Raw genomic sequence first — 26,554 nt, 5'->3', positions numbered from 1 at the left:
AAAATTTTTAAACATATGTATATTTCAGCTTAAAATATATAGATCATGAGTAGATATTATGTGTACTATTAAGGCACAACACAAATATTTCCTTATTCACATTTTCCAATCTAAAAGCCAATCGATAAAAGCAAGATTAAATTTAATAATTATTTAATTAAACACAAAATCGTATTCTCTCGAAAAAATAAGAAAATTGAATTCACACAAATGTGACTTATATGTGAAAATAAATAAGTTTTAAGCTATTTCAGAATTCAACTTATTGATAACACAATATTATCTGAGCTATTTCACTAAATTCCGGGCAATAAAGCTTAATGAACGTCCACATAAAAATTATTTATCTTTCACGTCTAATGTACTCCAGTGCATCACCAAGATAATACAAGTATCTCGCACATAATCGGAATTTTTTGGTGAGAGAAATATTCACTACCTGTGTTGATTCGCAGTGTGCATTAACGGTATCATGGCAGCGAATAAAGGGTTGACCCGGGAAAATACTGCAACTGGAGATTCGACTGATGTTATTAACATCCAACCAATCAAGAATGACGTAGGCGAAAGTGCTAGGCCTAATGAGAGCACATTACCCAATGCCAATCAAACCTATTTTGCTGATGCGAGGATCCAGATACCGGATGTTGATGTGAGCTATTTTTCTTTTTTCTTGACTTTTTAGTTTACAACGTAGTTAACATTTTGCCTATTATTTCTGATTAATTATTTGGATATTTATAATTAGAACTTCTTAGAACTTCATTTCTAATTAGATTGAAAATCTATGAAAGTTATTTATTAAAATAATGAGCCAACACATAAAGCAATTTTTAAACTTTATGTTTAATTTACTAATTATTCTTTAATTTTTTCTAAGTGGCCTCTAGTTCTTTGGAAGTGAATGTATATACGTAGCTTTGCAGATCTCTTGCTTTAGTTTACAGAGCTTTTAGAGGTGTTGTATGTTAATTAGAAATATTACATGGTAATTTTTACTAATCTTTATAATTATATTTTAATTACAATTATTCAGATTGTTATTTAAAAATAAAATAAACTATTAGCACACATCAATTCTTTAAATTTAAATTAAAACACCGGGTACTATAAGTTTATTAAAAAATATAAAAAGAAATTAATAAGAGATACAGATCATTTTATTCTTGATATTTGTATGTAAAAATAAATTATTAAAAATGTATTTTTTTATTTTTTACTAACAATATTTATATAGTAACGGATTTTTGTTATTTATATAAAGAACTATTGAAATATTTAACAACATTATAACTCCAAATTCAATCATTTCATTATCAAATTATTATAATCTTAATATATAAGTTATAAAATTATTACTAACGCTAATATAGAATACAATTTTGTATAATTATCGAAGTTTTCGAGTATATTGATGTCAATTATTATCTCAACGTTTAAATGCATTTATCTGCCATTTAAAATTCATATTTAAAATTTCTTTTGATACAACAATAATTTATTGAAAAATTATACTTTTTCAGAGTTGAAACTGATTTCATGAAGCGTATAAAAGGGATGATATTTACGCATATGATACTCAATATTTCCTGAATTTTGTATGCAATTCTTATCAACCCTTCGTTATAACATTATAAACATACACCAAATTATATTTTTTTGTATAAATAAAATATATTAATAGTGTGATATGATTCATAATTAATATTTAATTTCATGTTACTGATAAGAAAATTTTTAAATCTCATCTATCACATCTTTATACGCAATATTCCAAAAATTGTATGCATCGAAAGTCTTGTTATTCTTTTCAAAATAATTTTATATCTTGTATACAAAATTGTAAAAAGTTATTTTAAAGTATGCAATCTATTATCAGAAATTTTTGAATATCTAAGCATTCATTTCATTTCTACTGCTTTATTAAAAAAATTCTTGTATTTATTTCCGAGATATCAAATCTTATCGAAAAAAAGTTGTTTTTTTTCAAATTATTTGTTTTGACTTTCGATTTGACACTAATTTTAATCATGATATAATTCTTTAAATGAGTTACTTCTTAAATAAAAACATAAAAAATGATGTACTATAATTTATTTTTTAATAAAATTTAATTAAGCTAATAAATACTATTCATTGCTATGAATAAATTATATGCTTTGATTTTTAAATAAAAAATGTTTTTAATAATTTATGATATTAAATAAGAGTAGAGGGAAATATAACGAGATTATGGCTATTATACAATATTTAAAATTATGTAAAAGTATACATAAATAAACTTTTTAGAGGACAATAGAATGTAAAGGAATGTAAAGAAATGTATTTCTTTGTTAGAAAATACAAAAAAATCTCTAATTTAGGAATGACATCTGTATTGAGAATGAATTGTAAGCAATAATCACATAAACATTTCCTTTTTTATTTAAATATTTATATTTTATAAAAATTATTAAATTTTTACATTCGTTTTAAAACATTTATTTATCTTTATTTTTATAATCTAATGAAATTTCCAACTGGATCATTAATAGTATATACCTTTTAAATCAGTTTGTTACATTCATGTAAACATTGATTATATAAATTTTATGTATTTGCTTGTAATTTCTATTCTTTTGAGTAATGGAATTTTTAATAGATTTATTTGTTTGATTCAAAGATAAAAATTACGTTTAATTTTTTATAACACTCAGTATTTATAGACTTATTTGACTTCGAATAAAAATAGTATAGTCTATATATTATTATAAATAATTCATTATTGTTGTTTTTCAGGATTTTTTTAGTTTTAGAAAATTATGGGCTTTTACTGGACCAGGATTTTTAATGTCTATAGCTTACTTAGATCCAGGAAACATAGAATCTGATTTACAATCTGGAGTTATTGCACGATATAAGGTAAATATATTTATATAATAATAAATACTAAAACATTTAATTTATTTTAATAAATCTTATTATATTATATTACACGCGTTACTAATTATAATATTTATTAATTGAACTTTAATTAATTGAACTCGACTTTAAAGATATATATTTTATTTAAAGTTATATCATAAAATGTATACAGAGATATTACTATTCTCTAATGTTTATTTTTTAATATAATTTTTTATAAAATATTGTATCTATTTTATATTCATTATAGTTTTAATTATAGTCATGTCAATAATAATAAATGCATTATATTGTAAAATCTGAAATTATTTGCTGATATTGTACTTTAATTTTGCCAAAGCAATACTTTAATTATGAAAAATTTTTTAATAATTTTCTAACACATTTTGAATTATTCAATTTTTGAATAATTGCTATTAATAATACCAAAGTATATATGAAATTTGCATGGAATTAAATTATTATGAAATTAAAGAATAGAAACTAAAGTTGACATTTTTTGTAAACTAATTGAATTATAATATATAATATAATGTGTAATACATAATATACAGTAAATTTTGTCACATAGTTACAAAATTTTTTAATGTTGAAGTATGTAGTTGAATAAGTATGAAGTATGTTGTAGTATTTACAAATGCTGTCCATTATTAACATAAATAATATATATATTTATACTGTATTTTTGAAATTTAATCTATGTAATTTATTATTTTTATTTTAATGTTATTGAAATTAATAGTTTATTAATCAAAACTTATTCTTAACAATACCAAATTAATTTTAAGGATGAATGTAGAATAAATTCCTTTTTTTTAGTTATTATGGATACTATTGAGTGCAACAATTCTCGGCCTAGTTATGCAGCGATTGAGTGCACGGCTTGGCGTTGTAACAGGTCTTCATCTGGCTGAAATGTGTTACAGACAATACAAAAAATTGCCTAGACTGATGTTATGGATTATGATAGAAATAGCCATCATCGGTAGCGATATGCAAGAGGTTATAGGCACAGCCACAGCTCTTTATCTTTTAACCAATAAAAAGTAAGGCAATTTATTCTATACATGCATATTTTAACAATTAACTTTTACAGGAAGTAATCACATATAATTTTTATGGCACATAATAATAATACTTAGAGAAAATAGTAAATTTGAAATTAAACAATCCGAGTCATTTTCTTGAATTTTGTAATTAGAAATTTAAGCGTTTTTAAACTTAAACTTACAATTTGAAAACTGATGATTAGTAATACAATCTTTAACCTAAATATATTTTCTTTTCAAATTTAACATTACATTTTTAAACATGAATAATGAAAATATTAATTATAATGTATAATTACTTAGAGTATTTAATAAAATTTAATATAAGAAAAAAACATTTTGTCTTGTTTGTTAAATGTAATTTAAAAGTTAAAATTTCTTTCATTATAATTTAAAGAAATAATATAAAAATAAAGTATTTACAAAATAATTGGATAAATTATTAATTAACTAGTTAAATTTACGTAAAATAGTTCGTGATAGTATATTGTATAATATATTAAATATAATATTAAAATTCATTATTTAAAATGTATTAATGATATATACTTGTTCTATATAAAAAATAAATATTTGTATCTTATTCAATAAAAATTTATTTCAAGGCTAACAAGAGAAAATGTCTTTTAATTAAATATGTAAGTGGTACAGAAATAAAAATTTCAAAATTATAATTAAAGAATTTCATTTTTGCATGTTCGTGATAGAATATACAAATACAATTCGGAAGGAAAACGATTTCTATTTCATTCATTTATTCTTTCTCATACTAGTATTTTGAATCTGATACTGAAGATATTATAAATATTAACACATTAAATTTTTGTTATAATGCAGAAATATGAATAAAAGACTTGACATTTAATTTATACTTAAATAGATATTATGTTATAATAATGTTATTAGTCTGTCGTGATGAATCTACAATAAATGTCAATGAATTTGTTCTATTTCATTTTAAAGTATAATAAAAGCTTTTTGCTCAATAGGAATGTTCTTAAATGTCATGAAAAAGAATAAATGATAGTTACCTGCGCACTGGTCTTGAGTACTTAAGGAAGGCGGTCTTATTCTTTACCAATTAGCTACGTTTGATTACCCGAAGAGGTATGGTTTCATTTTTTTTCTAAGTTCAATTTCTTTGAAAGGAGCAAATTAATCTTTTGGAAAAGCAATGAAGTGTCAGAAGAAATTATATAATACTAAAATGCTGTTGATATTTGTTGAATAAAGTAATAATAATATGTTAAGTAGTTTGACAATGGCGACATTTTGATTCACAGAAAAAAAACGAACTTTGTACTATACGGTATGGTACATATATTCTTTTATGATTATATATGTGAATTTTCTAATGGTTCATATCGAATTAGACCCTAGAACCTCTTTTGAATCTCTTTAAATTTTTTTAAACTCGGCCGTTTTCCTATTCTCTCTTTTATATCAAGACAATTTTGACGTTTGTCATAAAGCTAAGTTTTGGATTTGACCCATTTATATGTATGAAATAATAGGAAAAAATATATAGTTTTTTTCATTATTTAGAATTAGAAATAATATATTTTTTATTCAATTTTAATTAATTTCCATTATTTATATATGAAAGATAAAATCATACATCTAAAATTACTATTAATGATGTTGAAATTTAAATAATGATATGAAATATGGCTATTTTTCGACGTTGAGTAATGTAAACGGAGTTAATGATTGATGCTTAAAAAAAAGTTAAATGTGTATGACGAATATCATTAAGAGCACTTAATAAAATTCAATAAATATTTAAGTAATTTAAATTGTTTTAATTAAATATAATATTAAAATATTATTTACAGTAGTTGATTTATATTTTGTATCTTAGAATTTGTGATCGAGGTAAACATCGTTTTTATTCATGCGGATTAGAAACGTGTATTCAATTTTTACTAATAATGCTCTATTATAATCATTATACATATATATATATATATATATATATATATGTGTGTGTGTGTGTGTGTATGTAATCACACTATTATATCTGAAATTTTTTTACAAAAGTAAGAGCGTCAAAGACTATATTATAGTATCATGTTTTAGTTCGATTCTATTTAATTGTTAACTGCTACTGATGAGTAAAATGAGATACGATTGCTATATAAAACGCTTTTAGATATACTAAATTATTAAAATTATTGATAATAATATTTGAAACCAATTCTTATATATTGTATTACAGACTTCCTATATGGGGAGGAGTTCTTGTCACTATCATCGACACATTCACATTTTTATTTTTAGATAAATATGGTTTAAGGAAATTGGAACTCTTTTTTGGTTTTCTGATCACAGTAATGGCTGTAACATTTGGTTATGAGGTATTATATATTATTATATAATACAATATAATAAAATATAATTATATAATTCAATCATAACCAATTATTCTTCGAATTTATAGTATATTGTGTCAGCGCCACCACAAATTGAAGTTATTAAGGGAATGTTTCTACCTTGGTGTCAAAACTGTAACACAAGAATATTATTACAGGCTGTTGGTGTAATCGGAGCTGTTATAATGCCTCATAATTTATATTTGCATAGTGCACTTGTCAAGGTAAGTCATAGAAATAATGCATTTTATATAATTTTAATAATATTTATTTTAAACATAAAATTAAACTTACATCAGGTAAATTTATTAGAATTCTTGTCAATTTTATAACAAATATTTTGATTTCTACTAAATCGATGGAATCAATTTGGAAATTTTACTAAATTACTTTTTGTCTCAAGTATCATACAGAATATTAGTGTTTATTGCTGAAAAAAGGGAGGTTATAAGAATAGTTATAATTATGTATATATTAAAACTTATTGTTTACTATAATTAAAATCAATTATTATATTTGAGAATTACAACAAAAATAAATGAATAAAGAAAAAACTGATGCAATTGAAAATAATTTAATGACAAGTGATATAAAAGTAGTTATCTATGTATTAAAATGATTTATTATTACATAAATAACTTTATTCCGAAAAGATTTTTTTATTGTGTTAATTAAAAATTAAGTCTGTTTTAAATTTATAAACAAATTTTAATGTTAATTTTAATAGTGTATAAGGGAATCAATTAAATTTATTAATAATACTTATGCAGGAACATATTTTGGTTTATAATTTCATTTTTGTTATAAAAAAAGTTTAATATTATTTTAATTAGTTATACATAATTATTATTTTTAATAAATGTATTTATCATTGCGTGTAGTCTCGAGATGTAGATCGAAGGCAATCCAGTAAAATTCGGGAGGCCAATATGTATTTCTTCATTGAAGCTACAATCGCTCTATTTGTGTCGTTTCTAATTAACGTATTTGTCGTAGCTGTTTTCGCTCACGGCTTATTTAACAAAACAAATGCAGATGTTGTGAGTATAGATGATTGAGAATATAGATACCTATGTAACTATATCATAATCGATCACACAATTATTTATAAAGTGTTTAGGAAAAAAATATGATAATAAAGATAATGATTTTACATGTTTTTGTTATAATAAAATACTATTTTGGTTTATATTTTTAGTTTGAAATTTGTAAAGAAAATAATTTTTCCCAAGGAATAAATATATTCAAAGTAAGTATTTATTGTTCTTATTAAAGAATATTATTTAGTAGCAATTAATCAATTTTTACATTGATAATAAACATCAATATAAAAATGAAAAAACTAGTATTAAAATAATATTAATTTGTATTCGTATAAACTAATACAGAAAATAACATAAAATATATTTTTTTATGCATCGATTTAATGATATTTTAGTTATTGGATAATTAATGAAATGTAATAAATTCATGATTTTATATATTTATTCACGTATGCACTTACATAATTCCTAAGTATTCGTTTATTTTTACTTCATAAAAATTAATATATAATATAATATGCAATATTTAATATTATTTAATGTATACATCATATACATAAGGTTTATTAAGATAGTTTTTAATATTCAATGTTTTCTTATTAATGACGACAGAAATAATTAAATTAATAATAGCCTGTCTAAACCCGAAATGCTTCTAAAAAAATGTTTGTTTTATGGTCATCTACAAAAACACCATAATTATTAATATAATTTTTAACAGCTTTAATTTGAACATATTAAATAATTATAAAATAATGTCCATTGCAGAATAATAACGAGACGCTCGATGCAGATCTGTACAAAGGCGGCATTTTTCTAGGCTGTCAATTTGGCTTCGCAGCAATGATTATTTGGTCAATCGGAATTCTAGCAGCTGGTCAATCTTCAACTATGACTGGGACGTATGCTGGCCAATTTGCGATGGAAGGCTTCCTGAATTTGCAGTGGGCGCGCTGGAAGCGAGTTTTATTCACTCGTACCATAGCTATTGTACCGACTTTTTTCGTTGCCTTCTATGCTAACATCAACGATCTCACTGGTATGAATGATGTACTCAATGCGATGATGAGTCTCCAATTGCCATTTGCCGCTCTACCAACCATCGCCTTCACCAGCAGTACACAGATCATGGGCGAGTTCAAGAATGGAATGTATGTTTGACTAGTATTGCGAGGCGTGATTAAAGACGTCAAGAAAAATTGTTAAGTAAAGTTGAATTTTAGTAAAGGACTTTCAAATAGAAATGTAAAGATTTATATTTTTTCATATTTAAAGATTTATAGTGTTTATTTTTTAAAGAAAGTTAATAAAAAATTTATTATTATAATAGCAGAGAATTGATTGATTTTACTACATTTGTAAATTACTTAGCATTGACATTAAAATTTTTAAATAATTTTAGATTTCAATAACTATATTTAGGATAACATGAATAAATTAATATTTTATGAAGAAATATGAAATTTAATCAAATTTTTTATTTGCAGATTTAACAAACTTGTCGCCACAGCCTTATCATTGGTGGTGATATCAATAAACGTTTATTTCGTGTCTGAAACAGTATCTGAATTAGTTCAGAATGATCCAACTTACAGACATATAATTATACCAATAATTGTTATTTTTGCTGTTTTGTATTTATTTTTTTGCCTTTACCTGGTTATCCACATGTGTATTAGTATGGGAGCCACATCTCTGAGCAAATTTCCTGTTTGTAAATTATAAAAATAATTGATTTGAAATGTTTTACATAAGTTAACATTTTCTTCTTTGATTCCAGTTTATTGAAAAGTATGTGGGAGGACCTATTGAAGCAAGTTTTGGTTTAACAAATCCAGTTATTTATTCAAGGTAGGACGAATGGAGAGAATATTCTTCTAATTTTAAGAAAACACTCAAACAAAGTGCAAAAGGATAATGTAAGAAATATTTTTTTACTATACATGATTACTTGAACATACAATTATTAGAAGTACATATTATACCATAAGTCCTTTAATTCTTTAAATATAGAGATTTTCCATAACATAGATTTACAGAAATTTTCAATTAATTGGCTTTAATATAAATTAAATGTATTTCTCCTTTTTTCTATTGTTAGTGGAGATTATGGTGCATGAATATTTTGAAAGTTATTAATAGCATTCAATGATTCTTATTCAATTTTATAGTATTAGTTCACTTTAAGTATGAACAAAAAATTAATTTTGAAAGACTGTTTTGAAAAGTTATTTTAAATATTTTAAAAATTTAACTTTTCAGCTCATTTAATCAAGGAATATTTTTTCAATGTGATATCAAATTTCAGCATTATTAAAAAATTTTAATATTATTAAAAATTTATATTAACATTATAAATAAAAAAAATTGGAAAAATATATTTTTCCTATACTTCTATATAATTCTTTATATTTCAAATGTTGCTGTATAAAAATTATAACATTGAACAAGGAAAGACAATATTGAAAAATATTGTATAAAATAAAGAAATCATAAGAATATTTAATGCAACAAAATATTTTTTTAAGAATTTTTTGAACTTGAATATATTAGTTATCATACCACTAGTTTGTAAATGTGAAATCTATTTCATGAATTTATATATCTTTATAAACTTTGTTGTTAAATTTTTGTAAATATTTCTTTACATTTATTTATTAATAATTATCTTTAAATATTAAACAACATTAAATACATTTCTGTATTGTTAAATTTATAATTCCTTATAATAAAATTATTGTTATATTATTTTTTTTTTTTTTTTAACTACAGAAAATTATAATTGTATATTCATTTGCGTTACACACATTAATATTTAATATATACAAACATTTCATTTATTTCGGTATTATTTATATACATAAATCAAATACCAATATATTTTTCATATTTCAATTTTATATATTTTTGTATGATACATTTAATTTTTTTCCGATTTATAAAATTTTATTACAAATACAAATATATTGATTTATATTATGCAAATAAATATCTTAATAATCATTTCCTATTAGTAAAAAAATGTATAAATCACATTAACACAAAAATTATTTTTGCATTTTTAAATTAATTAAATTTAAATTAATTGCATAGTAATTATATACTCCTATTTGGTACACTGTAAAAAACTAAATGTCTTATAAAGACGGATATAAATTAAATTCTTTTTTATATATTTTAAATTATTTCTTTAATAAACTTAATAATTAAATTATGTACATATTGTATTGTATTAAAGCATTATTTCAAATATTTATATTGTACAACAATAAATTCAATAAATATAATTTATATTTTAAAAATTAACTTTTACTAGAACTTGTACAGCACATGTCGGTATTAAGGTCTTTCATTATTTTTAAAATGTTTCTGGAATATTACTGGGACAATCACTAGACAAGGATCATAGAATATTAATAATTTTATATGATCAAATATCTATATTTCTTCATTTCATTGTAATTATCCTATTAAATAATTTTAAACTTTTATCCTTTTTTTTACCTTCCCAAAATAAAAGATACGATCAAGTTGCAGAGAATTGTTTTCCAGATCAAAAACGATATATTTATATTATATATGTATATGGATCAATATATTTTTTACATTCTCAATAAACAAAAATCTTAAATTGTATTGTATTTCAATATATTAATGGAAGCATGTTTTAAATTATAATTTCCACTTTATAAATGAATATACTACATATAAATTATCTATTGCAAATAAAACATTCAATTATGCTCATAACTTAGTACTTATATATTTAAAAAAAATTTAAATCGATGATTATGCTTAATGTTTTGTAATAATATAATTATTTTGCAGAGCGAATCCACTATTCTGTTACAGTATGGATGGACGTTACAAATCTCGTCACATTTTTATATTATGACTTATGTAAAAAGATTTTACTTATATACATATTGACTTTGTTAACCCTTGTCATGAAGATTGTATATAAATTTTTAAAAACATTAATTATATTTTTATCAGATTTTTTGTATGCTTTATATAATAAATAAAGCCCTTTATTACATATTTCAAAATACGTTATATTTATTATAATCAAAGAAGTGTAGAGTATCATATATTAATTGTTTTTTTTTTTCATTTAAATAATTCGGATTTTCATTAGTTTTAAATAAAAAAGAGTAACTCAAATAAAAGAAATATTAAACAATATTTTATATTATGTACATAAAATATATTAATTTTATTATTTTCAAATGATAATATTTAATTTATATATAAATTGAAAACACTTTTCAAGGATATTAAATCAATTATATATGTTAATGTTTTACTGTTTTTGTTTAATATTTTATATTTTTTCTAAAATCTCTTACATTAAAACCAATTAATGTTAATTAATGTTTTGAAGACGTAAATATTACAATCACATTTATGAAGGAATACAAATTAAATTTATGCTCAAGTATAAGAATTTCTTATTTAATATTAATATTAACTGAAAAGTTTTTCTGTAAAATTTTGTAATAGAATAAAACATTTTCTCCAAAATATATTTACTATACATATTTTAAATTAAAAAAAAAAAAAATACAACTTCAAGATATTTTTAAATATTTACAAATTAGAAAATATATTGAATTAATAAATTGATTAGAAGTTATTAGAATGTAGGTAAATTTTATCAGTTTTACTTTACATATCAACTTCATAATTTTTCATTTACTGTACGTTCTATCATTTACCTATTAATATTCTAATTAAATTTGCAAATATAAAAATTTTGAATTACAATTACCTAAAACAGAAATTACCATCATTTTGCAGTGTATTATTTACAGTATAATTTAATTTTCAGAAATCATTCTTAATAAACGTCTTTATATTTTATTATACCATTTTCTGTACTATTAAGAAATGAATAATAAAAGTGTTTAAGAATCAATCAACCAGTAAATAACATTCTTCGTATTACTCACTTTTTTCTTGTAATAACACAAGTAATTAATGCGTATTTTTCATGATTTTAAATTCAACAAATAATTATATAAATAAAATTTCAAACAGTTACAAATAAGTTCACTGAATAATTAAAAAAAAAAAGAAAATTAAATCACTATTTTTATGCACCATCCATTGATAATCGTGAATAATTCTGATTATGCTGCCTTCTGTGGTATCCATACATAAATGTGATAATCATCAGAACCAAAAGAATTAACATTAAAATTGATGTCGTTAACATTACTGAAACATTAATAGAAGATTTAATTAAAATATAAATTAATCTTTGCATTATTATGAAAAGTGTACAATATAATCAAATAAAGAATACTACCAATAATAGTAGTAGCACTAATATTAAATGAATATATTTCATTGTTCATCAAACATTCTCGCTCCCAATTTACAGGAATGACATCTTTTGTTAGTAAAATAAATTGATTTAATGAGCAAGCAGCAGTACAACCAGGAAGAGTTAATAAAGTTGGTTCTTTGGACGAATTTTTATAAAAAATCTGTAATTTACAAAAAATTATTGATGCTTCTGATAAATGATAAATGAATGAGATAAATGAATAGATAAAAGATAAAAGAATAGATAAAAGTTAGTAATTTTAAAATTACTAACAGTAACGACATGTTCATTTTTTGTATTAATTCTCAATTCTAAAAGTAAAGTTGCAGTATATGGAGGGCAATGAGGGTCAAATAAATTTAGAGTCATTAACATATTAGCTATGGTTTCATCATGGGCACTATAAATCCATAATTTTCGATCAGGCATTAATATATGTTTGGATTTTAATTTCATATGTTCAATCATATTCTTCAAAAGAGGTCCTGATCATATGTAATACCATTTAAATAAAATTAGAAAAATTATTCTTATGCATAATTTAGTAGTATTCATATTTCATATTTACCTGATTTTAATCTTTGAAGTATTTTATTATAAGCTGATATTGTAAAACTTTTCTCAGCCAAAGGTTTTAGTTTATCTGGATATATACTTTTTGTCCATTTCGGTAAACTTTTATTATTAAGTTCCTAAAATAAAAAATAATTAAATTTATGATAACATTTAATTTTTATATTAAGATTGTATACCTCAATAAATAAAATGTTATATAAATATTCAACACTTTGTAAAGAGAAAACAGTTTTTCCAGACATCTTGGTTAAATATTGATACAATTCAAAGTTTATTTTATCTAAATTTTTTATTTCTGGGGAATTTAATACTTTCTGAAGTTCATAATCATATTTATCACAATATTTCTTTACTGCTAAAAGATTATCTTCATGTTCTGGAATAGTGTGTACTGGTATTGGCATCCACATCTTTATATCCCATACCTGATCACCACTAGGAGGGTAAAGGCCAGCTAAATTAGCTTCAGCAGACATTAATGTTCGGTCTACATCAGTACTCATGATATAAATATCATAAAAAGAATAAGTTTTTGGAAGTAAATGATCATATCGATTTCTGAACCACTGGCCTAATAGTAAGTGTTGATGTTTTCCAAGCTTTAAAAAAAAAAAAAAATTTCAATCTTGCTAATAATTTAATTTTATATTATTATAGATTATATATATATATATATATATATATATATATATATATATATATATATTGTATCTAACTTTAATCTAACATTAGTAAGTTGTCCAAATGGTACTGGCCATGAACTTTCATTTCGATAAGGATCATTAGGATAAGCTTTAATCGGTGTTCTATCTCCATGTCTAAACAGCTATAAAAAAAAAATTAAAATCAATTGTAAAGAATACATTATAAAATAATCGTAATAAGCTTTATTTTAAGTCAAATTATATGAACTATGTGTTAAGCTTTGTAGATTATAAAAGGACATTTATAAAATAATTATAATAAAAAAATTCATCCACTTCATAAAATAATTAATTACTTACATTATGTAAAATATTAATTAATTTAATTTAAAAATGTATGCACAAATTAAATAGTTTTTCAATGTTTTATATAAACAAAACTGAAATATATCACAATTTAAAAACTTGGTAAAAATAAGCATCTAATATTAGAATACTTGGAAAATCTAAAAATACTTATTAAAGTTTTGTAATATGAGAATGCAGTCTCAATTGTTGCAATAAATGAGTTTAATTATATGTGGGATAAGACACTTTAAGAATAGTCATTATAATTTGTAAACAATTAAAAAAGAAATATGAAACAAAGGAGTTTGACTATATGTAAAATAAATAGTCGCGTACTTACAATATTTGTGAATATTATTCTGCCAAGATCCTCTTCATAACTGTAGAAGCCAGCGAGATTGAATAGTAAAATGCCAAGGATCTTCCACATTTATGATGCAGACGGTAATGGGAATATTGAAAAGCGTTGCGTTTATCAATAATCTTCCTGCATCTGTGATTAAGAACATAGATTGATAGCATTCGCAAGTTTCGAGTATTCCTCAAGGTATTTTCGTACTTAGTATAAACAAAAGTGATGAATAAAGTAAAAACAATAAAGCGTGTTATATGCTACTGAGTTTGAGCTATGGCAGTGCGACGTATAAGGAAGAAAGAAGAAAAAAACTGTTAAGAAAGGATGGATAAAATTTTGATGAGATATTACTGCGTAGGGTGCAGAGTCGCGCGTGGATGTAAGGGAGACAGAAATAGAAATTGTTTGTCAAAAGAGGGCAGCACTAAGTTATATTATTTCCTTTGATTTCTATCAACTTATTATTTACAAAGCAGGACAAGCATTTCCCTTATTCAACAATTTTTTGTTTTCAACGAATCATTGTGCGAGCCAATGTTTTCAATGCCAAGTTGTACTAATTCTGTGTTTATTGCTATGGATTACCTATAATGTTTACCAAGAAGTACGTTTCTAATAAAATTAACATATATTATTATCTGCAATTAAAGAAATTATTGTTGGGTAAAGCGTATGCATATTAACATTAGATGAATTTAATTTATCAGTATATTAGGAAATTCCAGAAATCTAAGGATTAATACTTTTTAGTATTTTTACCAAGTGACATAATTAAAGAATAAAATAAAAGGCGAATAATAATAATAACAATTTGTTTAGTGCCTAACAAAGCTTCCAGTACATGGGCTTGACTTTGTTTCTAAGTTAACAATCACTCAAATGTTAAATAAAAAACCGATAAAAATATAAAGGTCAGGAATATAATTTATTTCTAAGTAATTTTATTACCATTATATATTATATAAAAAATATGTTTACTACAGGATATCAAATGAAATAGTAATGCTTTACATGTCTTAATAATGGCTCTTTAAATAATGAAGTACCATGGTTTTTAACATGTACCTCTAAAAATTGATTTATTACAAGCACTTTGAACATAGAACTTTTTTATAGAAAATAATGTAGAATGTAATTTCTTTATGTCTAGTACCTTTTATTACAATAAATTACATAATATAATATTGGTAAGTAGATTAATTGTGTAAACATAATAGAATGTTTCGTTAGGAATATCGTCGTGAATAATCTATCGCCTTGAATTTGATGGGCAATCATTTTGCCTTCTTGCTTCCAATTCTTTTTTTAGATAATCGGTTTACAAAATTTAGGAAGAGGTGGGTTGGTTAACGATTTCACATATCAATATTTTTTGTTTCCCTAAGTGTAACAACAATATCGAATAACTATCGACATTGATAAAGATTGATGAAATACATAAAACTGATTATTAATAAAAGCAATGCAAATCTTGTAAAATAAAATTTGCATATATTTTATTTGCAAGTCATTTTTAGATCCTACCTTTTATATAATAACAAATATGAAATTTCATTAAAACTAAATAGCTAAAAATTTTACAACAGTCTTCAAAGGTGTTTATAAATTGTACATGAAATTCTTACATTAGCGAAAACAAATGATCTGAACAACATTAAGGATTGGTATTTGAGTTTTTAGTTTGATAATTGGTAATAGTAACAACAACTTTTACCAAGTGATCACGTTATATTTTTAATATGTTATTTACATTAAAATTTTAACGCTATTATAAGTATTATAAAACACAGTTATTTTTAATATAAATAACCGCAGATAAGAAACATAAAATACAGGAAAATAACCTTTTCAAGGTATAGAATTGGCATAACAATAATTTTCGTAATTAACATATGCATAAAATATTGCATACAATAAAATTGATTGTAATTTCATAAAAAAAATTTTCTAAATCATTTATTTATTTTTGTGATATATAAAGTTGTGAAACTATATATTTTTATTAATTGTACATTATATAAAATAATACAAATTGATTATAAAAAATTTTTATATATATTTGACATTTTAATTGTATTTTATGATATTGTATTACTATTATCGTGAACTGTGTAATTCCTGGTAAATGATAATATTTTGAAAGCTAAATATATTTACATAAGATTATTTAAATTTGTAGCGAAGTATCACTAAAAACTAAATTAAATTATGTAAAGGTTTATATTTTTAAAGCAAAATACTTATTTGTCAATAAGAAACTTTGATAGTAGGTTTCATACTATTAAATTGTTTTAAAATATTCGTTAGAAAGATAAAACATAAAGTCGTATTCACAGACAGGATAATTTAAAGAATAATTTAAGTATACTAGCGATTACCGAATTAGAAGTTAAGTGATTAAAAAAATTTAGAAGCATTTGTTTAAAACATTTAAAACGTGTAAATATTTTAAATACATATATTTTGAACAATTAATATAAACTAAGAATACTAGTTTTGATAGTAATATGTATCGTTAAATTTTCCGTCAGCTTTTAAACGACGGTCATACGATTGTCGACGGTTGATTTGATCAAAATGCAAGATGAAAAGTGGGCAAAAACTATGCACTTTTTTTTTTTTTTTTTGATTGACACATTTTTTGTTTAAATTTTCATTGCAGATATTTTTTTACATATCTTTTTAATTATTGAAACGTATATCTAAGAATAGTATTTATACTAACTTTTATTATGGACAAATATAACATTATAATTAGATAACTGTGGTACATATACAATCTATGATTTCCTCATAAATCTTGAACATTATTTTTATTCATTTTTGTTTGGAAATTTTTAATTGGAGTGTAAATCAAATAAAAGAGTATTATTGAATCCTGTACTATCTTGCTTAATTAATCAATCAATAAATTAATTAAACATTTAAACGAATGAATTGATTAACCCTTAAAAATAATCGAACTTAAAATAATATTTTCATATAAAAATGTTTTATTTATTGAATTAAACATTTATAAATATAAAATATCGAGTTTCATTCGGTGATTAATATTCAATAACATATAATGAAATAACAATTAATTAATAAATATTACTTAAATTCATGATTTTATTAAGTAACCAACATAAGATACAAAAAGTATATATAATTACAATTTTGTTATTCAGGCGTTTAAAATGGCAGTCAAATTTTTTTGGAATTCAATTCTATATTAGTTTCTTTAAATAGTGTAAAATAAATAATATTTTATCTAAAATATCTAGTGCTACTTGAAAATAAGTTAAACCTATAGGGACGTGTATCTTTTGAAATGAAATCGGTAGAAAATTATTTATTTCCTGCTTTTAATTAAAAATTTTTAGAATTAAATTCCATTAATAATATAAGTATTATATGTATTATTAATATTAAAACTGATATAGAGATAAAAATTTATACTTTTTAATAGTTTCGTATTAAAACCTAATTTTCAAAACTTAACAGAAAAATAAAGGTTCATCTAATCGAATCCAAATTAAATGAGAAAATTTAGAGCGGCTAAAAAAATATTTAAATTTTCTAAATTATTCAATCATAAACAAGACATATTCGGTGTTAATAAAAGGATTTTTAATGTTTAATGATAATATAATATTTATAATTTTTATTGAGTTCATATTTTCTTAAAACATTTAATTTAGTTATTCTGTAAATGCTTTAATAATTTTGCTAATTATTAATTCATAAGTAATGTGTAATATATAAATTTTAAAGTTTTCTTTAATCTTTTGAATAAAAAATATTAGAAAGTAATTCGATTTATTTTTTGTGGATTGCCTATAAAAGTATTTTAGTTAATTACTTCATATTTTTGTAAATTTCGAAATAAATGATTGAGAATTGTATTTAAAATTTATCTTTCATATTTTTGCATTTGATATATTGTTAAAAAATTCATGCTATATGTTATGTTATTATGTAAATGAATCAATTTTAAAATTGATAAAATTAATTAGATTATAATTTTCTCATTTCACACATATATCATATATTATACAATTTTTACAGATAGTTTTTAAAGATTTGTAAGAAACATGAATATGGTACTGATTTATTATAAATTAATACAATTGATTGTAAAAGTATTTATTCAACGTTCCAGGATTTTAGCTGGGGCTAATTACTAGAATTCGAAAATTGTTTTAGTCCAAATATAACTTTTAGTTTTATAATTATGATTTTATTATATTTTTATGTTACTTTTAAAAATATCATTATGTAATATTAAAGTAAATCCAACAATTATTTAAATAATTTAGATTTTAGATTCATTTATATTTGTCAATTTAAGAATATTAGATAATATATTAAATTATTGAGTAAGCAATATACATTACGTATTTATGCATACATAATTATAACCCATTATTATTGACAAATACGAGCAATTGTGATTGCGACAAAAATAAAAATATAAATTTTCATAAAAAGTTTATTTAATAAACATTATTATTCGTATTAAATCAAATTGAATTTTACTTTTATAATACTTTATATATTTTATTATATTATCACAGCACCAAATAAAAGTCTAAAAAATCCTATGCTTTAACACTAATACGAATCGAAAACAAATATTTTAAAACCGAAACCTATTCGAAAAGTAATAAATGAATAAAACTATTCAAATAGAATTTTTTTTAATAATAATTTAATAAATATAATATAATGTTTGTAATCTATAATTTAATATATCGATTTAATTCATAATTAAATATACATATAAAACAATTGCATGAAATTTTGTAAAATTTGGGTGAAATTAGTTTACATTACTATTTGGAAACATGACATTTATCAAATTGAATTTCGATCAATAGTACAGTCACTAAATGTTTGTCTTTTTTAAAAAATTATTTTCTTATTTCCTATTTATATCAGTATCCTCAATTTTCGTCATTGTCTATTAGATATTTACATAGCTGTTTATAAAGTATTTATAAATATATATTAGGTTAAATAAATATTAGAAGAATTATATATTTTTCAAGTTCATTTTAAAACAAATTTAAGGAATTTCAGAATTTTATGTTAATAAGATCTATTTCAAATATTAACAGCTTTATGTATAATGTAAGTTATTTCAAATAGAAAATGTTTATATATTTCCAGTTATATTTTTTAATTATTGGCATCGTTATTCTTTACGAAATACTAAATAGAAAATAGGAATAAATTAATTACTAAATAGTTGCTTATAGATTTAAGCATTTGAATATTGAATTTTTATAAATATAAGTTTTAATTTGAATTTATTAAGTTTTTTTTTGTTATTTATGTTTTTGTTTATATAATTTTTAATCATATTTTATTAGAAAATTATTATTAAGAGATCTATCTAATATACCGTTTTCTTTTAAAAGTATGATTTAATTAATTATTAATTATCATTATAAAAATTCAATTATTGAATTTTCATACTTATTTGTTTCATGTTTTCTTATTGTAATAAAATATTTATTAAGAAAGTTTATTGAATTAAAGCATAACTATAAAAATATTAGTAAAAGATAAACTTTATCTTAAATAAATATTTTAATAAATACATATACGGGTTATATGTATATATTATATAGTTATTGTTATGAATATTTGTGAAACTACAGATTATCGAAGTAACAACATTAATTACATTGTGATCTTTTACCTTTGTTTTTTTAAATAATTTTATTTATATTTAGTAATTTGAACATTCGATTTCAAGCTTAGCTTTACCTGATTTGTCTAAATATATAATGATTAGGTTTTTTTTTAATTCTTTTGTGTTATTTGTCTTTAATCATGAAATTTTGCTTATAGAAGTTTATTCATGGAATCTTTTAACAATAAAAAAACAACATAATTGATTTATGTATTTCTAAAATGCATATTATTGAAAATTGAGATTGCACTTTTATGATTGAAATACCATAAATAGCTTATTAAATACCGTGTCTTTGTAGACGTTGTTTACTTCTAGTCAGTGAAAAATGTCATTAATATTTTTTGCACTATTTTGAAGAATGTTTGTCTAAAATTCTTGTATGACTATCACTTGAATACATTAAAAATTTATTTATTCGGTGTATTTACACTAATAAATGCAATAGACAATGATGAATAAGTATTGCAGTGAGATAATTTGAATGTTATAAAAAAAAATAAATTGAAAATGTCTCGTAAAACTTGAAGTGTCGACATTATTTAAAAAAAAAAATTTACTCTTAAATAATTACAAGGTTTCAAATTTTTGGTATTATAATGACTACGAAATACAAAACTTTTATATCTTTCATACAAAAGGTATTTATAATGTCCTTCCACAATGTAGGCATATAGTTTTTAATGCAGTTGAAGGTTGTATGTCTTGACGAGTTAGATTTATTTGGAGATCAAGATAAAAAAGACATTTTACGATACATTGCAAGAGTTGCGGCCCTTTTTTGAGGTCAAATCTGAGCTCTCCCGGATCCGCTCAAGATGCTGAAGCTGAGCGGGGGAAAGCGCGACTTGATTTATGCTGGTTTGGGAGTTGTTATGGGATGGTGGAAGAGACTGGCGGCGTTTATTGAGTGCCGGTTGCAAATCATACTCAATCTTGGCTTGTTTTAGTAATTCTTGAAATACCTGCCAAGTATTTGTATTGTTCTTAGCTGATGCCGCGACGAAGCCATGTTCCCATTCCTGCGTGATACGTCTGCGATTTGTCTCGATCTCTTCCTAAAACGATAGTTTTTTGTTAAGATCTATATTTGTTTCGAATACACGTCAGAAAAATTGTGGTTTAAGTTAAAATTGAGAACAAGCATATTTGCTATCCGTTGAATAATAATTATTATTATTTTTATTGAATATACTATACTAAATATTATATAAACTAAATATATACTAGTTATTTAAAGAAAAGCGAATATGGTATACGTAAATGTCTGTTTTTACATAAAATTTTTCTCAACATTTAACATATCAACAATTTTTATAATGCAATAAATTATTTCACATATTAAGTATAATCAATTGGATATGTAAACACATACTTTATATATATGATGGATACTTTATGCTTTATATTTATGATGGATTTATAAAGTGATATATAAAATTATATTTCAAATTTTAAGTATTCAGTATTTAACATTAATAATGATTTTCATTGAATTGAATTCGATAAAAAATTGAACAAAAAATCACAAGTGTAAAATAAATAATATTGAAATTTAGTCTCATTTTTAATTAATTATATAATACATATTATAATTGTGTATAATATATATTTTTATTAAATAGTCGATCGAATTTCATTATTCCTATTTTAAAAGTGATTCGATTTAATTTTTGAATACAAAAAAACATTAGTGGCTATTGTTTCGAAATGTTTTAAATTTAATTATTCATTTGATTGGATAAAATTGGACGCAGAAAATATTTAAAATATAAAAATTCATTTATGTATTTGCATAAATTTTATTAAATTAATATATAAATTGTATAATAGAATTTGATAAAATACATTTATACTAAGTTAGAGCTTTGTTGATGTCTGTATCTCAGAAATAAACGAAGTATCTTGATATTTGATCATCCATTACAGTATAGTGTTATCAAATAATATTAATTTTAATAAGTATTTATTGTTGATAAAAATAAAGAAAAAAACAAATAATTTACTATATCAAACACAAAAGGTGATACAACTTTAAGAGCTTTTATAAAATCTTTTAAGTATATTATCCATAATATATTAAATTGTTGATAATACTATTATCGTTTTTGAAGATAATGATCTCAATTAAAAAATTATAATTTCAACATTAATTTATAAAGATAAGCAAATATTTACATCGATATATTTATAAATAAAGAAATATATATTTATGTATATATATTTATGTATAGAATTTTGTTAATTTATCTTTATAAACATATAAGTTATACAACTTAAATTAACCAATTCTATTTTAAGAAAATGATCAATTGCACGTTTATCTGTTTTGGATTTGATCCAGCAACTGAAATATTGAGCAGGAAATGTAATTTTATATATAATTTCTGATTATCGTGAATATACGTAACATTTTACGTAGCAAGATGTACTGAAAATAATAACTGTTTTTACCTAACTATTTTAACTATTTTATAAATAGCATTGTTCAATGTAAAACTGTAAATACAATCAAAATTAATTTTTTTATGGTATAATATATGGTTTCTATTCATTAAAGAAAATGAGTTGGTGAATGACATTTAAATATATATTACATGCATATGTAAATATACCATAAATAGTATTTTGAGGTTATTGAATAATTATAATACATATTTCTGCAAGACCTCGAACTTTTCTGGAAGACTTTAAGCTATGTTGCAGTTTGAAATTTTTTTTTTTTTCATTTCGTTAATTTTAATAATAATTATATGCATTTGAAAGAATTTATACACTTCCAATATTTTTGTTTGATATTAAGAATTACGATTTAAAAAAATGTATACTTCAATTTATATAGGATCTAGATTACTTTTTTCTACTATAAATTACTCTTTTTTTTCTTATAGTAAAAAATTTTCTCAAAATATTTTAAAGTTTGGGAGGATATTATTGATAAAATATATTTTGGAAATTATAATATAATACATTTAGCGTATAAATAAAGTCAATTTTAACTTTTAAATAAATAAACTATTTATATTTATAAAATATAAAATATAAATATAAGCAGAAATTTTTAAATTTTAAATTACGTTGATAACGTTTTATTTTTATTATTGTACAATATACGTAAATATAGGACGTGTATTTAAAATTTTGATTACAAATAATTGTAAATGAAGGTCATAATGTTCAAAAGATTGTTTTTACTTACCAGCTGTTTGTCATCACAGAGGTCGATTTTATTTCCAACGAAGACGATTGGTGCATTGTTTTTCGTATGCAAAATTTTATCGTACAGCTCCTTGACTTTTTTAAAAGTGTTGGGATTACTGGCATCGTAAACAAGGACAAATACATCATACTGTTTAATAGAGAGATCTAGCATTGCTGGAAACTCGAGTGATCCTGACGTGTCTAGGATTTCGAACACGATTTTTTCTTTAGCTGCGTTGAAGGTTGCGTAGTGTGTATCATCGATTGTTGGTTTATATTTGTCTGGTATTTTATTATAGAGAAATTGGTAAATCAGAGCAGTTTTGCCAACCTTAGCGAGACCGAGAACAATCACTTTGATCGGTTTCCCACCGTTGATGGATACGCTATGCCGATTACCTCTGCAAAAGTGTGTATAGGATATTTCATTTTTCTAATTGAAATATATTTGTAAAAGTTTTATGCTCATAAGTTTATTAAAAACAAGGCCTTTTGATCGATTCTTGATAAAACATTTACTAACGAATTAATAAAAACTCCTAATTTATTTGTTATATTTTTGTAATTATCAGGAAAATTAGGATTAATATATTATCGTGTTCGAAATTTAATGTTTATTTTATGGCTCGAACTTGCCAATTCAATAGTTCAGTGGATTAATCTCTCGTCATAGCGATTAGAAAAAAAGAAGGCATAAGTAGAAGGGCTAAAAAGTATAATGTAATGTATTTTGAGTTCAATTATTGTTTATTTTGGTTATGATATATAATAATATTGTAGCGTTGTTGGTTGCTTCTATTGAGATAGAGAATTATTCTATTGTAGTGGTACGAGTTCTTTTTTGTGTTCTTGGTTGTTGTTGATGCTATGGAGGTTATGTGAATCTTAAATGTATATTTTATACTAATCTTGTAGGGATCAGCATGAGATAGTCGACGATGCTCTTCGTGAGCATGGGAAGATGGTAATGGTAGTGGTATTAGTGATCAATACGAATTCAATCTCTCAATCAATAAGATGGCGGAGCCGTAAGCGGACCTCCTGTAAGAAAATGGCCAGGAGTGAGTGCAGTTAAATCTTCTGGATCGTCGCTGATTGGTTCTTGGTGTCTGGAGTTCAGGATGGCTTCGATTTATGCAAGCAGAGTAGTGAGCTCCTCAAAGGTGAGCAAAGTGTCTCCAATGGTGCGTGATGCGCAAGACTTGATCCGCATGAAAGTTCTCAAAAACCTACCTTTGAGAATGTTGCCATTACCATTAATGTTCTTGCTCTTTCTTAAAGCTTCCCTTGATATGTGAAATGTAAACGACGGGTCATGTTTTTTTTTAGTTTAAATGGTGCTAAATTTAAATAAATGGCAGTCTATAGTAATTTTCCTAACGATGAATATCTGTATTATGTCTCAATGATGATTTGATTTAGTTTCCGTCGCCAATGATGTTGTACCGGAACTTGGGTCTCGTTGAAGTTGCTTGTCATGCAATGTAGGTTGGCATTGTCATGATTCTGGCGATTTAATCCATGGTGGTCCGGTCTACCAAAATGAATGTTCTTGAATTTGTATTATACATATGCATCGTGCACAGTCTGCTGGATTCGATTTTCCAGGGACAACTCCAGTATGCGTTTGAAGTTCGGTCTTAAATGCTGGTAACCCTGTTATTCACGTATTTCTTTCATCTTGATGGATGGGACTTTATCCATGTGAGGGTTACCCGTGAATTAGTCCAGCGATGGTACCTTGGCGTCCATTTTCAATGTGACGAGGATGTACTATGTGAGCTTTGAAGGAGTAACGCTGCAGCAAGCTCTGGTCTTGGGATTGTCGTTAGCGTGAGGGGTGTCACTTTTCTCTTGGAGCACATTAATGTAGTCATTTTATTTTTTTCGTGCACGTTGCACGAGTCGCACGCCATTTTGCCAAGGGGGACCGTCTGCCATGCAGGGGTCTCGTCATTGTGCTGCTGCTTCAGTTGCTTGTTCTGGTGTGTTTGTAGTTTCGGCAATGTCATCAACATGTCTTCCCTGAATGAAGTCATGGTGAGAGGGTATGTACTTCCTTCATCCTCTATTAATTTCAGCAGTGTTCGAATTGCCGGAAATGGGTGGCCCTGAAAATGTGAGTGCCAGTCAGCAACTGATGAAGTACTTCTATTCTTGTTCGTCTATCCACAGTGTTCTCTTAGGTTCAAATCATCCTTGTGAGTTTTGATCTGTTTATACTTGTTCGGATTTAAAGGGTTAGCTTATGGCTCGAACTACCAATTCAATAGTTCAGTGGGTTAGTCTCTCGGCAGGATAATTTTAAAGGAAATCAATACCAGACAAGGCTGAAAAATATAATATATTTATTTAAAAACAAGGTTAATGATTGTAAAACAATTATTATAATATTGCACTGTTGTGTAGAAATAAATAATTCTGTTGGATTATTCAAAAGATGTGTTCTTGTGATTCGTATGCTATGAAGGCTTCTATGGATATTGCTGTGTTGCTTTGAGGTTATGCGGATGTTGTCAATGTCAGCTGATGTCGTCAGTCAATCATGCTTGTGAGGCAGCATGAGAAGATGGTAGTTGAATCTAGTATGCTTGATTGATGAATAGCTATACTTGATGTGGTGTCAGATCTTAAATGGAATTTATTATGTAATCAATTATGTCTTTAATTATGTAAAGGGACAGCAGTAGAATCTAGTCACAGGTAAAAACAATTAAAGGTAAGATTTCTAATTCGTGAAGGATTTAATAATCTGTATTTATAGAGTCTATTAGTCGATCTGTGTTGGTCTTGTGTAACCAATGTGTGTGAACCACAGTGACTCTTGAGTCAGCTGTTCAGGGCCTGTACGGTTCCGAAGTGTTCTTCGAAAGAGTGCTAGTGTGCCCTGTTTGTGCTAGCGGGCCTGTACGATGTCGAGCGGTTAGTTCGAGAGAGCGTAAGTGTGCCCGATCGACAATAGCGCGAGATGTGACTTGTTTATTTATTAATATAAAGATGTACCTGGTGAACTGCAGGTTGGATGTATTCGATGCTGTGTATGTAAT

The 26,554-nt window shown here is 23.8% G+C and overlaps 3 protein-coding genes across 4 annotated transcripts; 1 reads left to right on the top strand and 2 right to left on the bottom strand.

The window, feature by feature from the left end:
- The first annotated feature begins 339 nt into the window (after positions 1–339).
- Mvl (solute carrier family member malvolio) lies at positions 340–11,290 on the top strand. The gene is made up of 11 exons (XM_011505145.1): positions 340–652; positions 2,779–2,901; positions 3,724–3,950; positions 6,172–6,310; positions 6,394–6,549; positions 7,207–7,365; positions 7,524–7,574; positions 8,137–8,519; positions 8,856–9,078; positions 9,149–9,287; positions 11,197–11,290. Exons 1-10 carry the CDS (start codon positions 473–475, stop codon positions 9,221–9,223), a joined length of 1,716 nt encoding a protein of 571 aa, XP_011503447.1. The 5' UTR covers positions 340–472; the 3' UTR covers positions 9,224–9,287; positions 11,197–11,290.
- Positions 11,291–12,227: 937 nt separating this feature from the next.
- Positions 12,228–14,895, bottom strand: LOC105366639 (prostatic acid phosphatase). 2 transcript variants are annotated; one of them, XM_011505143.1, is made up of 7 exons: positions 14,609–14,895; positions 14,004–14,102; positions 13,453–13,875; positions 13,269–13,392; positions 12,983–13,185; positions 12,680–12,860; positions 12,228–12,588 (listed from the first exon to the last, which is right to left on the bottom strand). In XM_011505143.1, exons 1-7 carry the CDS (start codon positions 14,696–14,698, stop codon positions 12,464–12,466), a joined length of 1,245 nt encoding a protein of 414 aa, XP_011503445.1. In that variant the 5' UTR covers positions 14,699–14,895; the 3' UTR covers positions 12,228–12,463. The 2 variants fall into 2 exon arrangements, with proteins under 2 accessions (XP_011503445.1, XP_011503444.1); XM_011505142.1 differs by having other exon boundaries at positions 12,229–12,588; positions 12,974–13,185.
- Positions 14,896–20,867: 5,972 nt separating this feature from the next.
- Positions 20,868–25,546, bottom strand: LOC105366666 (ras-related protein Rap-2a). The gene is made up of 3 exons (XM_011505185.1): positions 25,419–25,546; positions 23,502–23,908; positions 20,868–21,360 (listed from the first exon to the last, which is right to left on the bottom strand). Exons 1-3 carry the CDS (start codon positions 25,544–25,546, stop codon positions 21,056–21,058), a joined length of 840 nt encoding a protein of 279 aa, XP_011503487.1. The 3' UTR covers positions 20,868–21,055.
- Positions 25,547–26,554: the final 1,008 nt, after the last annotated feature.

The sequence above is a fragment of the Ceratosolen solmsi genome, unplaced genomic scaffold, assembly GCF_000503995.2.
Source record: "Ceratosolen solmsi marchali unplaced genomic scaffold, CerSol_1.0 scaffold9, whole genome shotgun sequence".
NCBI lineage: Eukaryota > Metazoa > Arthropoda > Insecta > Hymenoptera > Agaonidae > Ceratosolen > Ceratosolen solmsi.
Note: the sequence above shows the minus strand (reverse complement) of the source record. Positions and strands in the feature narration are given on the sequence as shown.

What these genes read in the sequence shown, in the direction of transcription:
- LOC105366666 (XM_011505185.1), bottom strand. Translation starts at nt 25,546, where the DNA reads ATGACTTCATTCAGGGAAGACATGTTGATGACATTGCCGAAACTACAA. An exon ending in GTCCCCCTTGGCAAAATGGC is followed by an intron (nt 23,909 to 25,418) that starts GTGCGACTCGTG and finishes ACACTTTTGCAG; the next exon opens with AGGTAATCGGCATAGCGTAT. An exon ending in TGATGACAAACAGCTGGTAA is followed by an intron (nt 21,361 to 23,501) that starts GTAAAAACAATC and finishes CGTTTTAGGAAG; the next exon opens with AGATCGAGACAAATCGCAGA.
- LOC105366639 (XM_011505142.1), bottom strand. Translation starts at nt 14,698, where the DNA reads ATGTGGAAGATCCTTGGCATTTTACTATTCAATCTCGCTGGCTTCTAC. An exon ending in CATTTGGACAACTTACTAAT is followed by an intron (nt 13,876 to 14,003) that starts GTTAGATTAAAG and finishes TTTTTTTTAAAG; the next exon opens with CTTGGAAAACATCAACACTT. An exon ending in AAAATGAACATGTCGTTACT is followed by an intron (nt 12,861 to 12,973) that starts GTTAGTAATTTT and finishes TGTAAATTACAG; the next exon opens with ATTTTTTATAAAAATTCGTC.
- Mvl (XM_011505145.1), top strand. Translation starts at nt 473, where the DNA reads ATGGCAGCGAATAAAGGGTTGACCCGGGAAAATACTGCAACTGGAGAT. An exon ending in GAGTTATTGCACGATATAAG is followed by an intron (nt 2,902 to 3,723) that starts GTAAATATATTT and finishes CCTTTTTTTTAG; the next exon opens with TTATTATGGATACTATTGAG. An exon ending in GGCGAGTTCAAGAATGGAAT is followed by an intron (nt 8,520 to 8,855) that starts GTATGTTTGACT and finishes TTTTATTTGCAG; the next exon opens with ATTTAACAAACTTGTCGCCA.